The sequence below is a fragment of the Scylla paramamosain genome, chromosome 26 (genome assembly GCF_035594125.1).
Source record: "Scylla paramamosain isolate STU-SP2022 chromosome 26, ASM3559412v1, whole genome shotgun sequence".
Classification (NCBI taxonomy): Eukaryota; Metazoa; Arthropoda; class Malacostraca; order Decapoda; family Portunidae; genus Scylla; species Scylla paramamosain.
Genome location: NC_087176.1, coordinates 11463355 through 11478074, shown reverse-complemented (window position 1 = coordinate 11478074; position 14720 = coordinate 11463355). Strand labels below are relative to the sequence as shown.

Genomic DNA, 14720 nt, shown 5'->3' with positions numbered 1-14720 from the left:
GTATTTGTCTGTGTTTCGATCTCCTCTTCCTCCTCCTCCTCCTCCTCCTCCTCCTCCTCCTCCTCCTCCTCCTCCTCGTCGTCGTCTTTTGATTTAATTTTTGCTATGAATTTGTCAGGCCTCTGCTATCCCATATCATCTCTTTCATCTTCCTCTCTCTCTCTCTCTCTCTCTCTCTCTCTCTCTCTCTCTCTCTCTCTCTCTCTCTCTCTCTCTCTCTCTCTCTCTCTCTCTCTCTCTCTCTCTCTCTCTCTCTCTCTCTCTCTCTCTTCCTCACTTCTATTCATCCTTGTCTCCATGTCCATCTTCTCTCTCCTCTTGCCTGTTTGCTCTCTTTCGCATGTTTATCAGAGTTATTTTTGTGTATCGCGTTTCGATCCTGTAATTGTTTTGGAAGACTCTCTCTCTCTCTCTCTCTCTCTCTCTCTCTCTCTCTCTCTCTCTCTCTCTCTCTCTCTCTCTCTCTCTCTCTCTCTCTCTCTCTCTCTCTCTCTCTCTCTCTCTCTCTCTCTCTCTCTCTCTCTCTCTCTCTCTCTCTCTCTCTCTCTCTCTCTCTCCTCTGTGTCATTTGTATTTTATTTTTCGACCTTTCGCGTGTTTAGTTTCAGTCCGAGAATTCAATATTTCAAGTTGACGTAAAGATGTAAAGAGATGTAGAGATGTAAAGATCTCAGCTTCCAGTTAGAAATTCTCTCTCTCTCTCTCTCTCTCTCTCTCTCTCTCTCTCTCTCTCTCTCTCTCTCTCTCTCTCTCTCTCTCTCTCTCTCTCTCTCTCTCTCTCTCTCTCTCTCTCTCTCTCTCTCTCTCTCTCTCTCTCTCTCTCTCTCATTCCCTCCGTTCCTCCTCCTCAGTGACCTGGAAAGCGTCAGCTCGGAGCTCACCTGGCGGATGGACAGGTGGCCAGGCGGGATGCTGGACCGGGACCTGGACAATGCTAACTATACCTGTAACTCCTCTGGAAACGATGCGGGCCCGGGCGTCATCTCCCACACCTACTTCAGAGTGGAATGTAAGTATGCCGTCACCTGTCCACGTTCCTAGTGCAAGAGCTGTGTCGGGTTACTCACTTTTTCTTCTCTCTTTCTTTCGGGTTACTTCACTTTGTTTTTTTGTTTATCTTCTTTGAGGTCTAAGTATTTTTTTTTTAGATGGGTATTGGTCTAAGACTACAAAAAGTTATCAAAAAAGGCCCACTGAGGCGCCAGTCCTTAAAGGCAAAGGGCCAAAAGGATTATCCAAAATTGGGGAAATAAGTTTGATCTCTTTTTGTCCAGCTTTCTAGTGCAAAATGGGTGTCAACTTATTATTTTTCAGTCTAGATACTTTTTTTTTCATATTGCATTCAGATTTATTTGTTGTTTTGGTAGAATAAGTATGATCTGTTTTGTCCACCTTTCTAGTGCAGTAGTCTAGTGGTGTGAGGTGAATCTTTCATTTGCTGTTACGATAAGTTAGCTCCTACCATTGTATTGCCTTCTTCTCTTAGTCTCTCTCTCTCTGACTTTTTCATAATCCTCTTACGTGTTCATTCCTGTCATTGCTTCCTGTTCTGCCCATCAACATACTACAATAACTTACTGGTATCTTTACTCCCCCGTGGCAACTCATCCATAGCATACAAAGCCAGACCCCTTGTAAACTCCATGAATTATAAAGAGTAACAATGAACAGGACAGGATAACTCAAGCTGGCCGTGTGTAGCTCCTTCCTTTGGGCGTCACGAACAGACGGGAGGAATATCAAACTAAGTGGACGCCAACCTATAAACTCTCTTGATCCTCCTCCTCCTCCTCCTCCTCCTCCTCCTCCTCCTCCTCCTCCTCCTCCTCCTCCTCCTCCTCCTCCTCCTAGCGCCGAGACGAGAAACTTCATGGCTAAACTTCAATAACTTATGCGGCGGAGCAGTGGATTCCTTGCCCGAAGTTAAGAGGAATTCAGAAAACAAAGTAAGATCGCTCCGATATCTGCCACAACGCGACGGCATCAATTGAAGCGGGAAAATTTATTGCTGTTTCGACTCTTTGCCTTTAGTGCGCCATTCCGTTAGCGTGGCGCTCTCTCTCTCTCTCTCTCTCTCTCTCTCTCTCTCTCTCTCTCTCTCTCTCTCTCTCTCTCTCTCTCTCTCTCTCTCTCTCTGGCCTTACTATTTCACTTGCGTGGTTTAGTTTTGGTTTAGCTTTAGTGTAATATTCTTACTTTTACATGGATTTCTTTATGCATTCACCACTCGATTCTGTTTAAAATTCAAGTGTTTTCTACTGTATTTACTTCACGTCATAACCTTTTGACTTCTATGACAGTACAACGCTTTGTCCTTCATTTGAGTAACCGCGGCCGAACTAGCGGGATAAAAATATGACAACAGTGTAATTAACCCTTTCACTGCGATAGGCAACAACTCACAGTAGCAGAAACATTGAAATTATAAGCATTGACAAGAAAGTGAATTAAAAGGATAGGTTTAGCAATTTCTAGTCAGTGTTATGTCTGGAAGTGGCTGTAGAGAATCAAATGTCTCAGTGTGGTTAGTCATTAGGGGAAAACATGCCAAATAGAAGGGAAAGTGTTAAATGTTTGAACTGTGCGATCACTTCTTTCGTTTGTTTCCTTCCCATACAGTTGCCTGAATTGAATAAGTACACGATGCAAAGTTTTGAGTTATTTGCATTAATGTACAGCTTAAAAGTGGTCCGTTTGGTTGGTAATTTTCCGACTGCATAGTAAAGCAAATGTGAACAGGTATAGCTTATGGTTGGACCACATTGAATAAGTAAACGGTGTCTTGAGTTATCTACAGTAAAGTACAACGAACATGGTGTCCGTTTTGTTGGTAATTTCCCGACTGTATTGTAAAGCAAGTTTGAAAAGTTATAGCTTATGATTCAGCCACACTTTCTATTCATTTTCATAAGTAACCATTAAGACCTCGATCTTCATCTCTTCCTTTATCACGTGTATTTTCCTTTTTTTTTTTTTCCCCCAATCAGTCCTTTAGAATCTTAACTTACACTCGTCGCTCACCTTTCACTTGATTTCAGTTTTCAGTGGCAAATATCTAAACATCAATTTACGTTCGTTTCTCTTTTGATTTTGAATTGTAAGCTTTAAGACCTCAATTTACACTTGTCTCCCCTTCATTCACGGATGTACACATTGACCAGTACTTTTAAACGCTTTGCTCTCTCATCGTGACTACTTTACAAACAACAGAGACGATCAGTCACGGGTATTTTCCTTATTGAGGATGCAGAATACTTATTAAACTCTCAGTATAATCATGCAAACACTAATGAAAACCCACAATAACTTCCACAAGACGCAGTTAAAAGTAGACGAGATGAGGCGCGAAACGTTTAAGAGCACCAGGCACTAATATCGACTCACGCTTGTTTCTCTCTCTCCCGCAGACCCGCCGGAGCAGATCGTGGTATCGGAGACGTACATACAGGTCGGGGAGGGCGAGATACCCCCGAAGGTGATCTGCAATGCTTCTAGCTACCCTGAACCCACCTACGTCTGGCAGCACGCGGGTCAGACTGTGTCCATGGGCGCTGTGCTCAATATGGACTACCCCATCAAGAGGAGTCGGGCAGGCGAATACCAGTGCATCGCTGAGAATAGACACGGAGAGATGAAGGCTGCTACCAACTTCGATGTGCTGTGTGAGTAGTGCTTGGGTGTGCTAGGGATGAGTGAGTGTGTGTGGTGACTTAGTGTTTTGAGTTGTTGTGTTGTCGTGTTGTGGGTGTTTTGATTTCCTTAGGGTTTGTAGGGTGTGTTTTTTTTTTATGTGTGTTTTGTGAGTGGGTATTATTAGTGTTGTGTGTGTGGGTGGGCAGGTAGGTGTTTGTGCTGTGTTTAACTCCATGTTTTGAGCTGCGTATGTTGGTGTTTTGCCTTTGTTAGGACTTATGGGTATATTTTTATTTATCTTGTGTGTTTTGACGAAGGGATATTATTGATAGTATTAGTTTTGCGTGTTTGTTTCAGTGTTTTGAGCTGTGGATGTGTGTGTGTGTGTGTGTGTGTGTGTGTGTGTGTGTGTGTGTGTGTGTGTGTGTGTGTGTGTGTGTGTGTGTACTTTTGTTTCGTTACGACTTGTGGGTTTACTTTTCTTGTCTTCTGTGTGTTGTAAGAGAGTTATTATTAGTTTTGTGTATCTGTACTGTGTGTTTGCTCGGTGTTTGAGCTGTGGATGTACGTGTGTTTATTTTGTTAGAAGTAATGGGTCTATTTTTGTCTTCGTTACTTTGTGGGAGTGATATTAATAGTGTGTGTACTGTGTGTTGTACCTGTTTGTGTGTTGTTTTGTGCCCCTCACGTGTAGCTTCTTTTTTTGTGCTTTTTGTGTTTTGTTAAGTTACTTTGCAATATCATATTTTTCCTCTCTTAATATTGGTTTATTATTTTTTTTTTTTTTACGCGCAGTTTGTTTTCCTTGCTGTTTTTTTTTTCTCTGGTGTCTTCTTTTCTAGTGTTCTTAATCTGTTTCCGTCGCTTTACAGTAGTACTTTCATATCCCGTTTTCTATAATGCGATCTATGTACGTCTTTTCTCCACTCCTCTGCCCTCCTTACACCTTCAAATGATAAGTAACTTTTTTTTTCCCACTCACTCATACTTCCCTTCACCTCCCCAATCCCTCCACCCACTCATGCTCCTCCATCCCACCCTCTTCACCTTCAGATGATAAGTAATTTTTTTTTTTTCCCCATTCAGTCAAATTTCCGCTCAACTCTCCAACCCACAACCCACCCACGCTTTGCCTCATGCGTATATTTCGACCTTCCACTTCATGCACTTTCACATTTGCCTCCTGACGAAGTTATTCCTGCGTCCCTTCGGCGTTCCCTTCAACCTTTCGTGGCACGCAGGCTGGCACACACACACACACACACACACACACACACACACACACACACACACACACACACACACACACACACACACACACACACACACACACGTTGCCCAACACTCACTGCCGCGTCAAGCATGTTTTACACCCTATGAAACTTTATTTTGCATCGACGTATAAGTTTATGAAGGGGTAGAGAGGAAGCTGGTGTGTGTGTGTGTGTGTGTGTGTGTGTGTGTGTGTGTGTGTGTGTGTGTGTGTGTGCAGCTGTCATCCTCGAGTTTAGACTGTGACGTGTGTGTGTGTGTGTGTGTGTGTGTGTGTGTGTGTGTGTGTGTGTGTGTGTGTGTGTGCGTGCGTGCGTGCGAGCAGATATATCATATCCTATATTGCCAATGCAAGCCATCATTTTATTATTATATGAAACTAGAAATAGCTTGTTATCTTTAGAATTTATACCTTATGCTATTAATACTTAAAACATTTACGTTTCCACTAGTAGTAATTTTTTTGTTCCTATGAATAAATTGACCTGTTGAACTAACCTAGCTGTACCTCCTTATTATGGGCGTGCTTGTTGCTACTTTGGCAGTCAAGCCGGAGTGCAAGATTGACCGGGAAGATGGCGGCAGCGGGGAGGACGCGCACATTCTGCTCATTTGCCGGGCCGCTGCCAACCCCGAGGAGGTGGCGTTCAGGTGGGTGTCTCTCTCTCTCTCTCTCTCTCTCTCTCTCTCTCTCTCTCTCTCTCTCTCTCTCTCTCTCTCTCTCTCAAGTGTCATTGTGATTTAAAGGTACCAATATATCAATCTAGTCGATCAATCAATACCTCTCACTGACTGATTGACTCTCTCTCTCTCTCTCTCTCTCTCTCTCTCTCTCTCTCTCTCTCTCTCTCTCTCTCTCTCTCTCTCTCTCTCTCTCTGTCGTGTTAAAATTCTTCTTCTTCTTCTTCTTCTTCTTCTTCTTCTTCTTCTTCTTCTTCTTCTTCTTCTTCTTCTTCTTCTTCTTCTTCTTCTTCTTCTTCTTCTTCTTCTTCTTCTTCTTCTTCTTCTTCTTCTTCTTCTTCTTCTTCTTCTTCTTCTTCTTCTTCTTCTTCTTCTTCTTCTTCTTCTTCTTCTTCTTCTTCTTCTTCTTCTTCTTCTTCTTCTTCTTCTTCTTCTTCTTCTTCTTCTTCTTCTTCTTCTTCTTCTTCTTCTTCTTCTTCTTCTTCTTCTTCTTCTTCTTCTTCTTCTTCTTCTTCTTCTTCTTCTTCTTCTTCTTCTTCTTCTTCTTCTTCTTCTTCTTCTTCTTCTTCTTCTTCTTCTTCTTCTTCTTCTTCTTCTTCTTCTTCTTCTTCTCGCTTCATGGACTCCCAAGCGATTATTCGTATTATTTTTACTATTGTCTCCTTTGGTTCATGTATATATAAATCTCTTAATTATGTTCTCTATTCATCATTAATTCATCACATCTCGTTGTTTTCTTTATCTGTTTATCGCTCCTCGCATGATTTAATACACGTCCCTCAGCTTTCCATCACTTTACGCAGACGGTAACTAATATTATTATTCCTGACGCAGAGGGAGGATAAAGATGAATGAAGAATGAGAGATAAAAGATGAGCAGAATTATCTTACATCTCCATTAAAGTGAGGAAATGAGAGAGAGAGAGAGAGAGAGAGAGAGAGAGAGAGAGAGAGAGAGAGAGAGAGAGAGAGAGAGAGAGAGAGATCCGAAGAGTTTAATGTTCTTTTCTTAATCCTTTGCTGCTAAGGACATGTGTTTCTTAATTAACCCTTTCACTGTGATACGAAACAATAAACACCATCAGAAGTAATGCATGAAATCTTTAGAAGCATCTGCGAGAAAGGGTATTAAAAAGAATACATCTTGCAATTTCTATTCAGTTTAAAGATTGGAGGTGGCTGTGGAACAAGTAAAGATGTCTCAGAGTGATTAGTAATTAAAGAAAGATCTACCAAATGGCAATCAAAGGGTTAATCTGAGTAACGTCTAATGATTTTACTTAGAAATAATAAAGCATTAAAAGGTTCGAGGTATTTTATTACTGTCTTTTTTTTTTTTCCCCTTCAAATTATACTCTGGCTTGACTTGCAACTGAACACTGTATCAGGTTTGAGAGGAAGCCTGAAGAGAGAAAGAGATAGAAGTTGTGTGGCGTAGAAATTAGATACCATTTACTTAGTTTCTTATCAAGTTATCCAAGGCTCTTTTCACTAACATGCTTTTGACGTGATGCATTTGATACACTTTCATAATACATTCATTTTCATAACACATTCTTGCCTTTACATTTTCCCTCATCTGACAACCACCTCGGCTCGCTCCATGCCCGCCTGCACCTGAGCATCCGTCATTTCCTCACTTACAGTATATTGTTCCTCACTTTTCTATAAGCTATAAATAAAGTTCCCTCCCGCACCGTCAAAATCCATTAGTATTGTCTCGACCTGAAGCAATTTACGTTGACTCTTGTTTCTCCCTTCCTTCCCCCTTTCTCTCCCTCCCCTACTCCGCTAACTCCCCTTTTAGTTTTAAGTCTCCTTCCGTCGTTCCTTCCCTTATTCCCTTCCTCCTTTCACCTCCAACTCCATTCCACTAGCCTTTATTTCAGTCTCAACACCCTTCTGCCCTTCACTCCTTCCACCTCTGGCCTTTTTTAAACTTGACTCTCATTCATCCATCCCTCCTTCCCTCCTTCCCCCTCTACCACTCCGTTCCTCGCTCCTTCCCTCGCTGTTCTACACCAGCGTCTCTTTTTCGCCACTCATCCCCGCCGTAAACAAGCCTCCCCCAGTCAACACTTTCGCATTTAATATTCGTGGGCGTGTTTCCCCTCCTTTGATGACCCAGCTCAGCCCGTCGCGCCGAGAACAGTGGAACATAACGCCGCTGTCTTTGGTGTAGCAGGAGCGGGAGATGCCTAACGCATTCACGCCCTTTGCCTCGACGCCTCCTGAGCCCCTGCCCCTCCTCTTCCATTTGTTAACTGAGTCGCCAATGACCTTCTCTATCTTAAGTGTTCCACGAAGAATCGCACTTCAAAGAGCCGCTTACGTTCTCCCCTCTTTCTCTTTTCTCGGCTTTGCTTTTCTCTCTTCATTTCGTCTAGTTTTCTTGATGTTTTGAATCCGCTTATGTCTTGTCGCGTAACCCTTTTGTATTTCATCTTTTACTCGACCACATTTCCGTGTATAGTTTCAGCATCTTGTCTCTCACTTTGGCCTTGATCTCTCTATTTCTTTTGGTTTTCTTCATATTTGAAACTGTAGCTTGACACACTTCTCTCTTGCCCACATGACTTTGCCTACATTTTCTTCTTCATTGTTAACATTCCTCATCTTTCCCTCAACTGTCCTTGTCTTTTCTTTTCGTCTAGTTTCCTGATATTTTAAACCCCTCCTTAGTCTTCCCACGCTTCCTTTTCATCACCAGAGCATCTAATACCTTTTGGTCTCTACGTGTGCTTCCACATTCTCTTCTTTGCTAACTTTAATAGCTTAAGTTTTGCTCTTTCACCCTTTGATACCTTCCATGTCTATGTCTCCCTTTACTAAAACACCTGTAATCCTCTTGCATTCATCATCATTCCCTTTCTTAACAAATGTACCAACTCCACTATTATCTCCTCTACTAATTATATATGTTATATTTCAGACCTTTTTTCTTAATCCTTAGTATCTATATCTATGTTTTCCTTTAATAAAACATCTATTATCTTCTCGTATTCATTAACTTTCCGTCCCTTAACACTTTCAACACCAAAGACACTTTCTTAACTTTACAAAATCATATTGTTAATCAGGAAAGGAGTAAGCGGATATATAATTCTAGTTAATGAGTAGTTTCAGGTCATTTTTAAAGCCTTCATTGCAACAAAATCATCTTAAGGTCAATACACTTATGCTATGGTATCCAGAGTGAAAGTGAGCTTGGTACTCAAAGGGTTAACAAATCTACCTTCACTTTTAACTCCTTTACTAATTCCATCCGTTACATTCCAACCTCCTATCGTCCTTTTTTCTCAATTTCCCGACAGATGGCGACTTCTGAACGAGACCCTGACGCAGGACATCACATCAGAGGGCCTGGAGTCACGCTTACGTCTGCCAGCCACCTCGGAGTCCCTTGGCACCTACTATTGCTACGTCAACAACACGCTGGGGGAGTCCATTCCTTGCGAGATCGATGTTACAGGTGAGCTGACAGTGAGGATTGCGGGGAGAGGATTAGCGAGAAAGAGAAAAGGAGTAAATAGAAGGTCAGGATAATGAAATAGTGTGGAGACGGGAAATTGGAAGAGAGGAAAACCGGAAGTGGTGGTGGATAGCGGCTTAGGAACAGAATGAGAGCAGGAAGAGAAGTGATGGAGTTACGTGAGGTGGAAGAATAGGAAATGGTAAGGAGAGATTAGGAGGAACTGTGCCAAAAGGAATATATATTCTGATAACTGATGAAGGAATAAGATAACGTAGAAAATAAGTAAGGGCAGAATTGTGTATAGCTATGTAAGATAGAAAAATTGTAGAATAGCACAAAGAGATTAAGAATATTGCTTAGAAAGTCTTATATACGAACAAACAAAAAAGATAATTAGGTAGATTAAAATACTATGAAACAGCAAGGTGAAATATAAGTAGGAATGAAATTATTTGACATGTATGAAGTTAAATCCCTTCCCAAGCCCACGAAAGAATATTAAACTCCATCCTAATTCCACCTAAAAACTGAATGTTGTAAAATATTAAATGAAATCATCTAAAAAGCAAGAGAACATTTACATTAAAGTGGCCCTAATTTTACTCAACTAAATTAACTTCCCTTTTACTTGAGAACTAGAAGAAATAGATGCGCCTTTGCACTAACAAATAAACCGCTTGTGTGCAAAATGCTGCGTGGTTAAGAGCCTCGACTAGCATCATGTAATTCAGTTTTTACCTTAGATTGTGTATATATTAATGATGTTATTGTTATTATATTCTCTCTCTCTCTCTCTCTCTCTCTCTCTCTCTCTCTCTCTCTCTCTCTCTCTCTCTCTCTCTCTCTCTCTCTCTCTCTCTCTCTCTCTCTCTCTCTCTCTCTCTCTCTCTCTCTCTCTCTCACACACACACACACACACACACACACACACACACACACACACACACACACACACACACACACACACACACACACACACACACACACACACACACACACACACACACACACACACACACACACACACACACACACACACGTCTTCCTTCTCTTCTTCCCTTTGTTACTCTCCTCTTTTTCTTCTTTCCTTCTTTCTTTTTTCCTCCTTCCTTACATTGGTCCAAGCATCACACTTTCCTTTTCCTCTTTTCTTCCATCCTTTCTTCTCTTCTTACAGTAATATAAACAACAAAACATCTCTTATTTTTATTCCATATTTCTATTCACCTTTTTCCATATTTTTTTTTCAGTAAATTAAACGCCTTAACATCCCCTATTACTCCTCCTTTTTCCTTCCCCTCTTCCTCTTTTTTTTTTTATCTTTCGTACATCGCTCATAATATGAAAGCAATATATTCCTTTTCGTTACACCTTCCTTCCTTTCTTCCTTCCTTCCTCCACATTTTTTCCTCATTTCTTTCTACTTCTTTTCCTTCCTTCTTTCCCATCTTCCTCTGTTTCCTTCGTTCTGTTTTCTAAACATGAAAGCATCACATATTGTTCTTTATTACTCCTACGGTCCTTAACTTTTTCCTTCCCCTATTTTTTTCTATCCTTCCTTCCTCTCTGTCTTCATTCTTTCCTTTTTTCCGGGATTTCAGTATGAAAACACTACATAAGAACATAAGAAATAAGGGAAGCTGCAAGAAGCGACCAGGCTTACACGTGGCAGTCCCTGTATGAAACACACCTACCTATTTCCATCTGCTATCCCCATCCATAAACTTGTCTAAACTTCTCTTAAAGCTCTCTACATGATTACTGAGTCCGTTCCACTCATCTACCACTCTATTTGAGAACCAATTTTTTCCTATCTCCTTCCTAAAACTAAATTTTTCAAGCTTGAACCCGTTATTTCTTGTTCTACCCTGGTTGCTGATCCTAAGAATTTTGCTTACATCTCCCTTGTTATAACCCTTATACCACTTAAAGACTTCTATCAGGTCCCCTCTTAACCTACGTCTCTCTAATGAATGTAAATTTAACAGCTTCAGTTCTCTTCGTTACTTTCCTTTCTTTTTTCCAGTCATTCCTTCCTAATGTTTTTCATCCTTCCTTCTCCCTTTTCTTTTCTTCTTTCCTTCCTTTCCTTCCGTCCTCCAAACATCAAAACACCTTCTATTCCTTTTCTTCGTAGTCCATCTCGCAAGACACGGATGCTGCATTAGTTTAGGCGAACGTGTTAATCCTGCAGCTTCCTCCTCCTCTTCCTCCTCCTCAGTGCCTTCCGGGAATGCCTCGTGTAGCCTTTAGTCCGTGCTGTAAATATAAAGCTCGAGAGTTACTACAATAAGTGCTGTGATGTGCTCGTCCTACCCACTAACCACTAACCATCGCCCCGCCCCTTCCTTTGCCCCTAAAATAACAAGGTGTCGCTGGCATCATAGAGAAACTGGCCGATGACAACTTGATCGTCATCTCCGCTATTGTCGCCGCCGTCATCGTCCTCGTTATCATCATCTGCGTGGTCATCATCGTCATCTGCAGGCGACAGAGGCACGCTGGAAAATGTGAGTACCCCCTTCCAACTTTGAGGGAAAATGGGAAAGGCTCCTCACTCGCCTCTCGTTTTCCTTTGATGTCCAGTTGGATGATGTGATTTTTTTTTTTTTTTTTTTTTTTTTATCCAAAGCTTTGGGTAGACCTGCTTTTTGGAAGGGAAAAGTGGGAGGATAATGTTTGTATATGTTGAACATACACACAGACATAACACTTGGAAATGTTTAGTTGAATGTTTACACACACGCATACACAAGGTTGGTTTCTTGCCCAGAATGTTGTAGACTAGTGATGTTTTAACAGTAACCAAACATACAGTAAAATACATAGATCCCTTATAACCAATAGCGAGCTTTTGGGAAACTTAGTTACGTGTTAGTACAGTTTTTATTCTAACCTTTATCTTAGGGGATCGTTTTTGTGAATTACTCATACGTTATGCTGTGTATAGTGTGTGTTGTGTGTATTATACGTCTGTTCTCACCTGTGTTTACCTTAAGTGTGAGATCTGGCGGGTAGTGTGTAGTGTGAGGCACCTGTCAGCATGTGGGTGTAGTGGGTGTAGCAAGGTGGGCGACATCCCCCTTCACCCTGCCCTCAGAAACACGCCCTCACCCGCCCTCACCCTCCACCTTCTCCATTTGTCACCTGCAGTGTGGTGCGGCCAGATGATGATAGTAATAGTGTTGACAATAGTGGTAATGATAGTAATTGTAATACTGAAAGGCCACCACATGTTAAGGAATATTTGGAAGAAGTGGAGGTTGAGAAATGTGATCTTTTGTGCAGACTAACATGCATACGTACTCCTTCATACACACACACACACACGCCTACGCACGCACACACACACACACACACACACACACACACACACACACACACACACACACACACACACACACACACACACACACACACACACACACACACACACACACACACACACACACACACACACACACAGGCAGACGAAACATGCACATTAAACACAAACACACACGCTGTCTAGTTTAATCAACCCATGAATTTTAAACTAGTCCCTCTTCTCCCCTTCCCTCGCTTGGTTAGACAACGGTACCAACAACTTGCAGGCGAGAGAGAAGTAAGTCATGATCTCTTCGTGTCTCTTATCAAACATCATGCTGCAGATTATTTATACTTTTCTGACTTAGCATTTTTATACTTGTAGTTCATTACATTTACTGATGAAAGGGAAAAATATCATAGTGTTAACGTAATTATTCTTTTCTTCTTGGTTGAGTTTTGTTCTTGATAGACTATTCATTGTTAGATATTCATTATATATATATATATATATATATATATATATATATATATATATATATATATATATATATATATATATATATATATATATATATATATATATATATATATATATATATATTATGCATGGTTGATCTAAGTCACCTTAACGTAGACTCTCAAAAAGAAAGTTGTCTTATGTGTATAAAACAGCAAGAAAGTGCAGTTCTTGCATGAATAACCCTTATCAATAAATTTGCAAGAACAAGAAAAAGCAGTAGTAGCCAGAACCCTTTTACGAACGTGATATGACGAATGATTTTTTGCCAGTTCACTGCTTGAGTATTTTCCAAAGTCCAAACTTGAGTTGGTCCAGACACGCCCCCACCTGTCTCTCCCTGGCTTCCCTCCCCTTTCCCATGCCCAGGCCGCTGCAGCGCCCGGCTGGCTGGCTGGGGCTGGAGATGTCCTGGGGGGCTGGGGATGATGGAGGGAGTGAGGGGAGACGAATTGTACGTGGGTGAGAGCCACGTGGATAAATTGACTTGTTAACTCTGCGTTAACGCTGTGAATTTTAAAGCACTTGCAATTAAAAGGAATTAAATGTTTAACTTTTGTTTGTGTCAGTAAGATGTAAAACTACGTCTCAGAATAGCTATTCGCTTCAAAGACTTTTTTATTTGGTGTTTTGTGTAATTTTCATCGTTTTTTATATTTTGCTGGTGGTGATGAAGAGTTAACGTGCCAGTCTGTCTGTCAACGTGGCCTCACCCAGGGAGTGTCTGGCGGGGCAGTCACCCTCGTGAAGGAGCCACCTGTTTCACTCCTCAGCAAGCCTCCTGCCCTCCCTTATCCATCCCCATAACCACCTCTGCTTCCCTGCTCCACCCACTCACCCCTGTACTTACCCATGGCCCATCTTGTATTTACCCATAGCCAGCCCATCCCTCATTTATTCCCATAACCACCATCTACGCTTTCCTGCTTCACTCACCCCTGCACTCACCCAAGGTCTTGTGTTTACCCATAGCCAGCCCATCTTCACACACTCACCCATCGCCGTTTCTCTTTTTGCCGGATTCACTTACTTATTCAAGGCTTTGTACTCATCCGTAACTATCCGTAAACGCTTCTTTTTCTCCCTTTTCATATACTTATCCAAATTGTCACATCTCCCTGTTTCACTTACTCATTCATAGCCATTCATCTGCGTCCCATTCCCTCCCTCGCTCACCCATCTCACTCCCTCACTCACCCACCCACTCACTCACATCTCCGTCACTCGCTGCGTCATCCCACGATCTTATTTCTTTGTTTAAAAATTGTTGTCCTTTGATTCTTCACCTCCACTCCATCCCTCTTGTCCTCCTTTCTTATTCTTCCCATGGTTAGTTCTTGTTTCTTCCTGTGTACCTTTCTGTTTCTGCTATTCTTTGCTCACCGTCCTCTTGTTTTATTCTTCTTCTTCTTCCCTTCTTCCTTTCCTCGAGTAAATATGTGATCGGTTCTGGTCCAGTTACTCGAAGCGACATCACAGAACAAATGGACGTTCCTGGTCTTTTTCCTCAATAAATCAACCGTGTTTTCCGCGCCACACAAAACTTTAAAGGCGAGTGCTGTTGGAATATCGAAGCCTTTTACTGTAAGATGCGACAGCGATCACTTGTGTAATAAAAAGTGACGAACTTCGCAGTGATTAGTCTGGGTGTATAAGATAACAATTTTTCACTATAGTTAAAGATATGGCTGTTTTGGTATTGATTTGTCTGATTTATAACCCTAAAACAGTTTCCGTATTATAGACAAGAAGCTAGATTTTTCTTCTAGATAAAACTAAATGTGTAAGAAAAAGTCGTATTGATTTGGCTTATTAAAAAAAAAAAAAAAATTA

At 41.4% G+C, this 14720-nt stretch overlaps 1 protein-coding gene across 4 annotated transcripts in view; it reads left to right on the top strand.

Annotated features, from left to right (window-relative positions):
* Positions 1-14720, top strand: part of LOC135113749 (B-cell receptor CD22-like) — a 158555-nt gene that overhangs the window by 118242 nt on the left and 25593 nt on the right. The window contains exons 14-19 of one of the 4 annotated variants that reach the window (XM_064029321.1): positions 852-1009; positions 3408-3662; positions 5451-5556; positions 8901-9058; positions 11431-11571; positions 12632-12665. In XM_064029321.1, the coding sequence (XP_063885391.1) occupies positions 852-1009; positions 3408-3662; positions 5451-5556; positions 8901-9058; positions 11431-11571; positions 12632-12665 (852 nt within the window). The remainder of the gene's footprint in view (positions 1-851; positions 1010-3407; positions 3663-5450; positions 5557-8900; positions 9059-11430; positions 11572-12631; positions 12666-14720) is intronic. The other 3 variants (XM_064029320.1, XM_064029323.1, XM_064029322.1) reach the window with 3 other exon arrangements.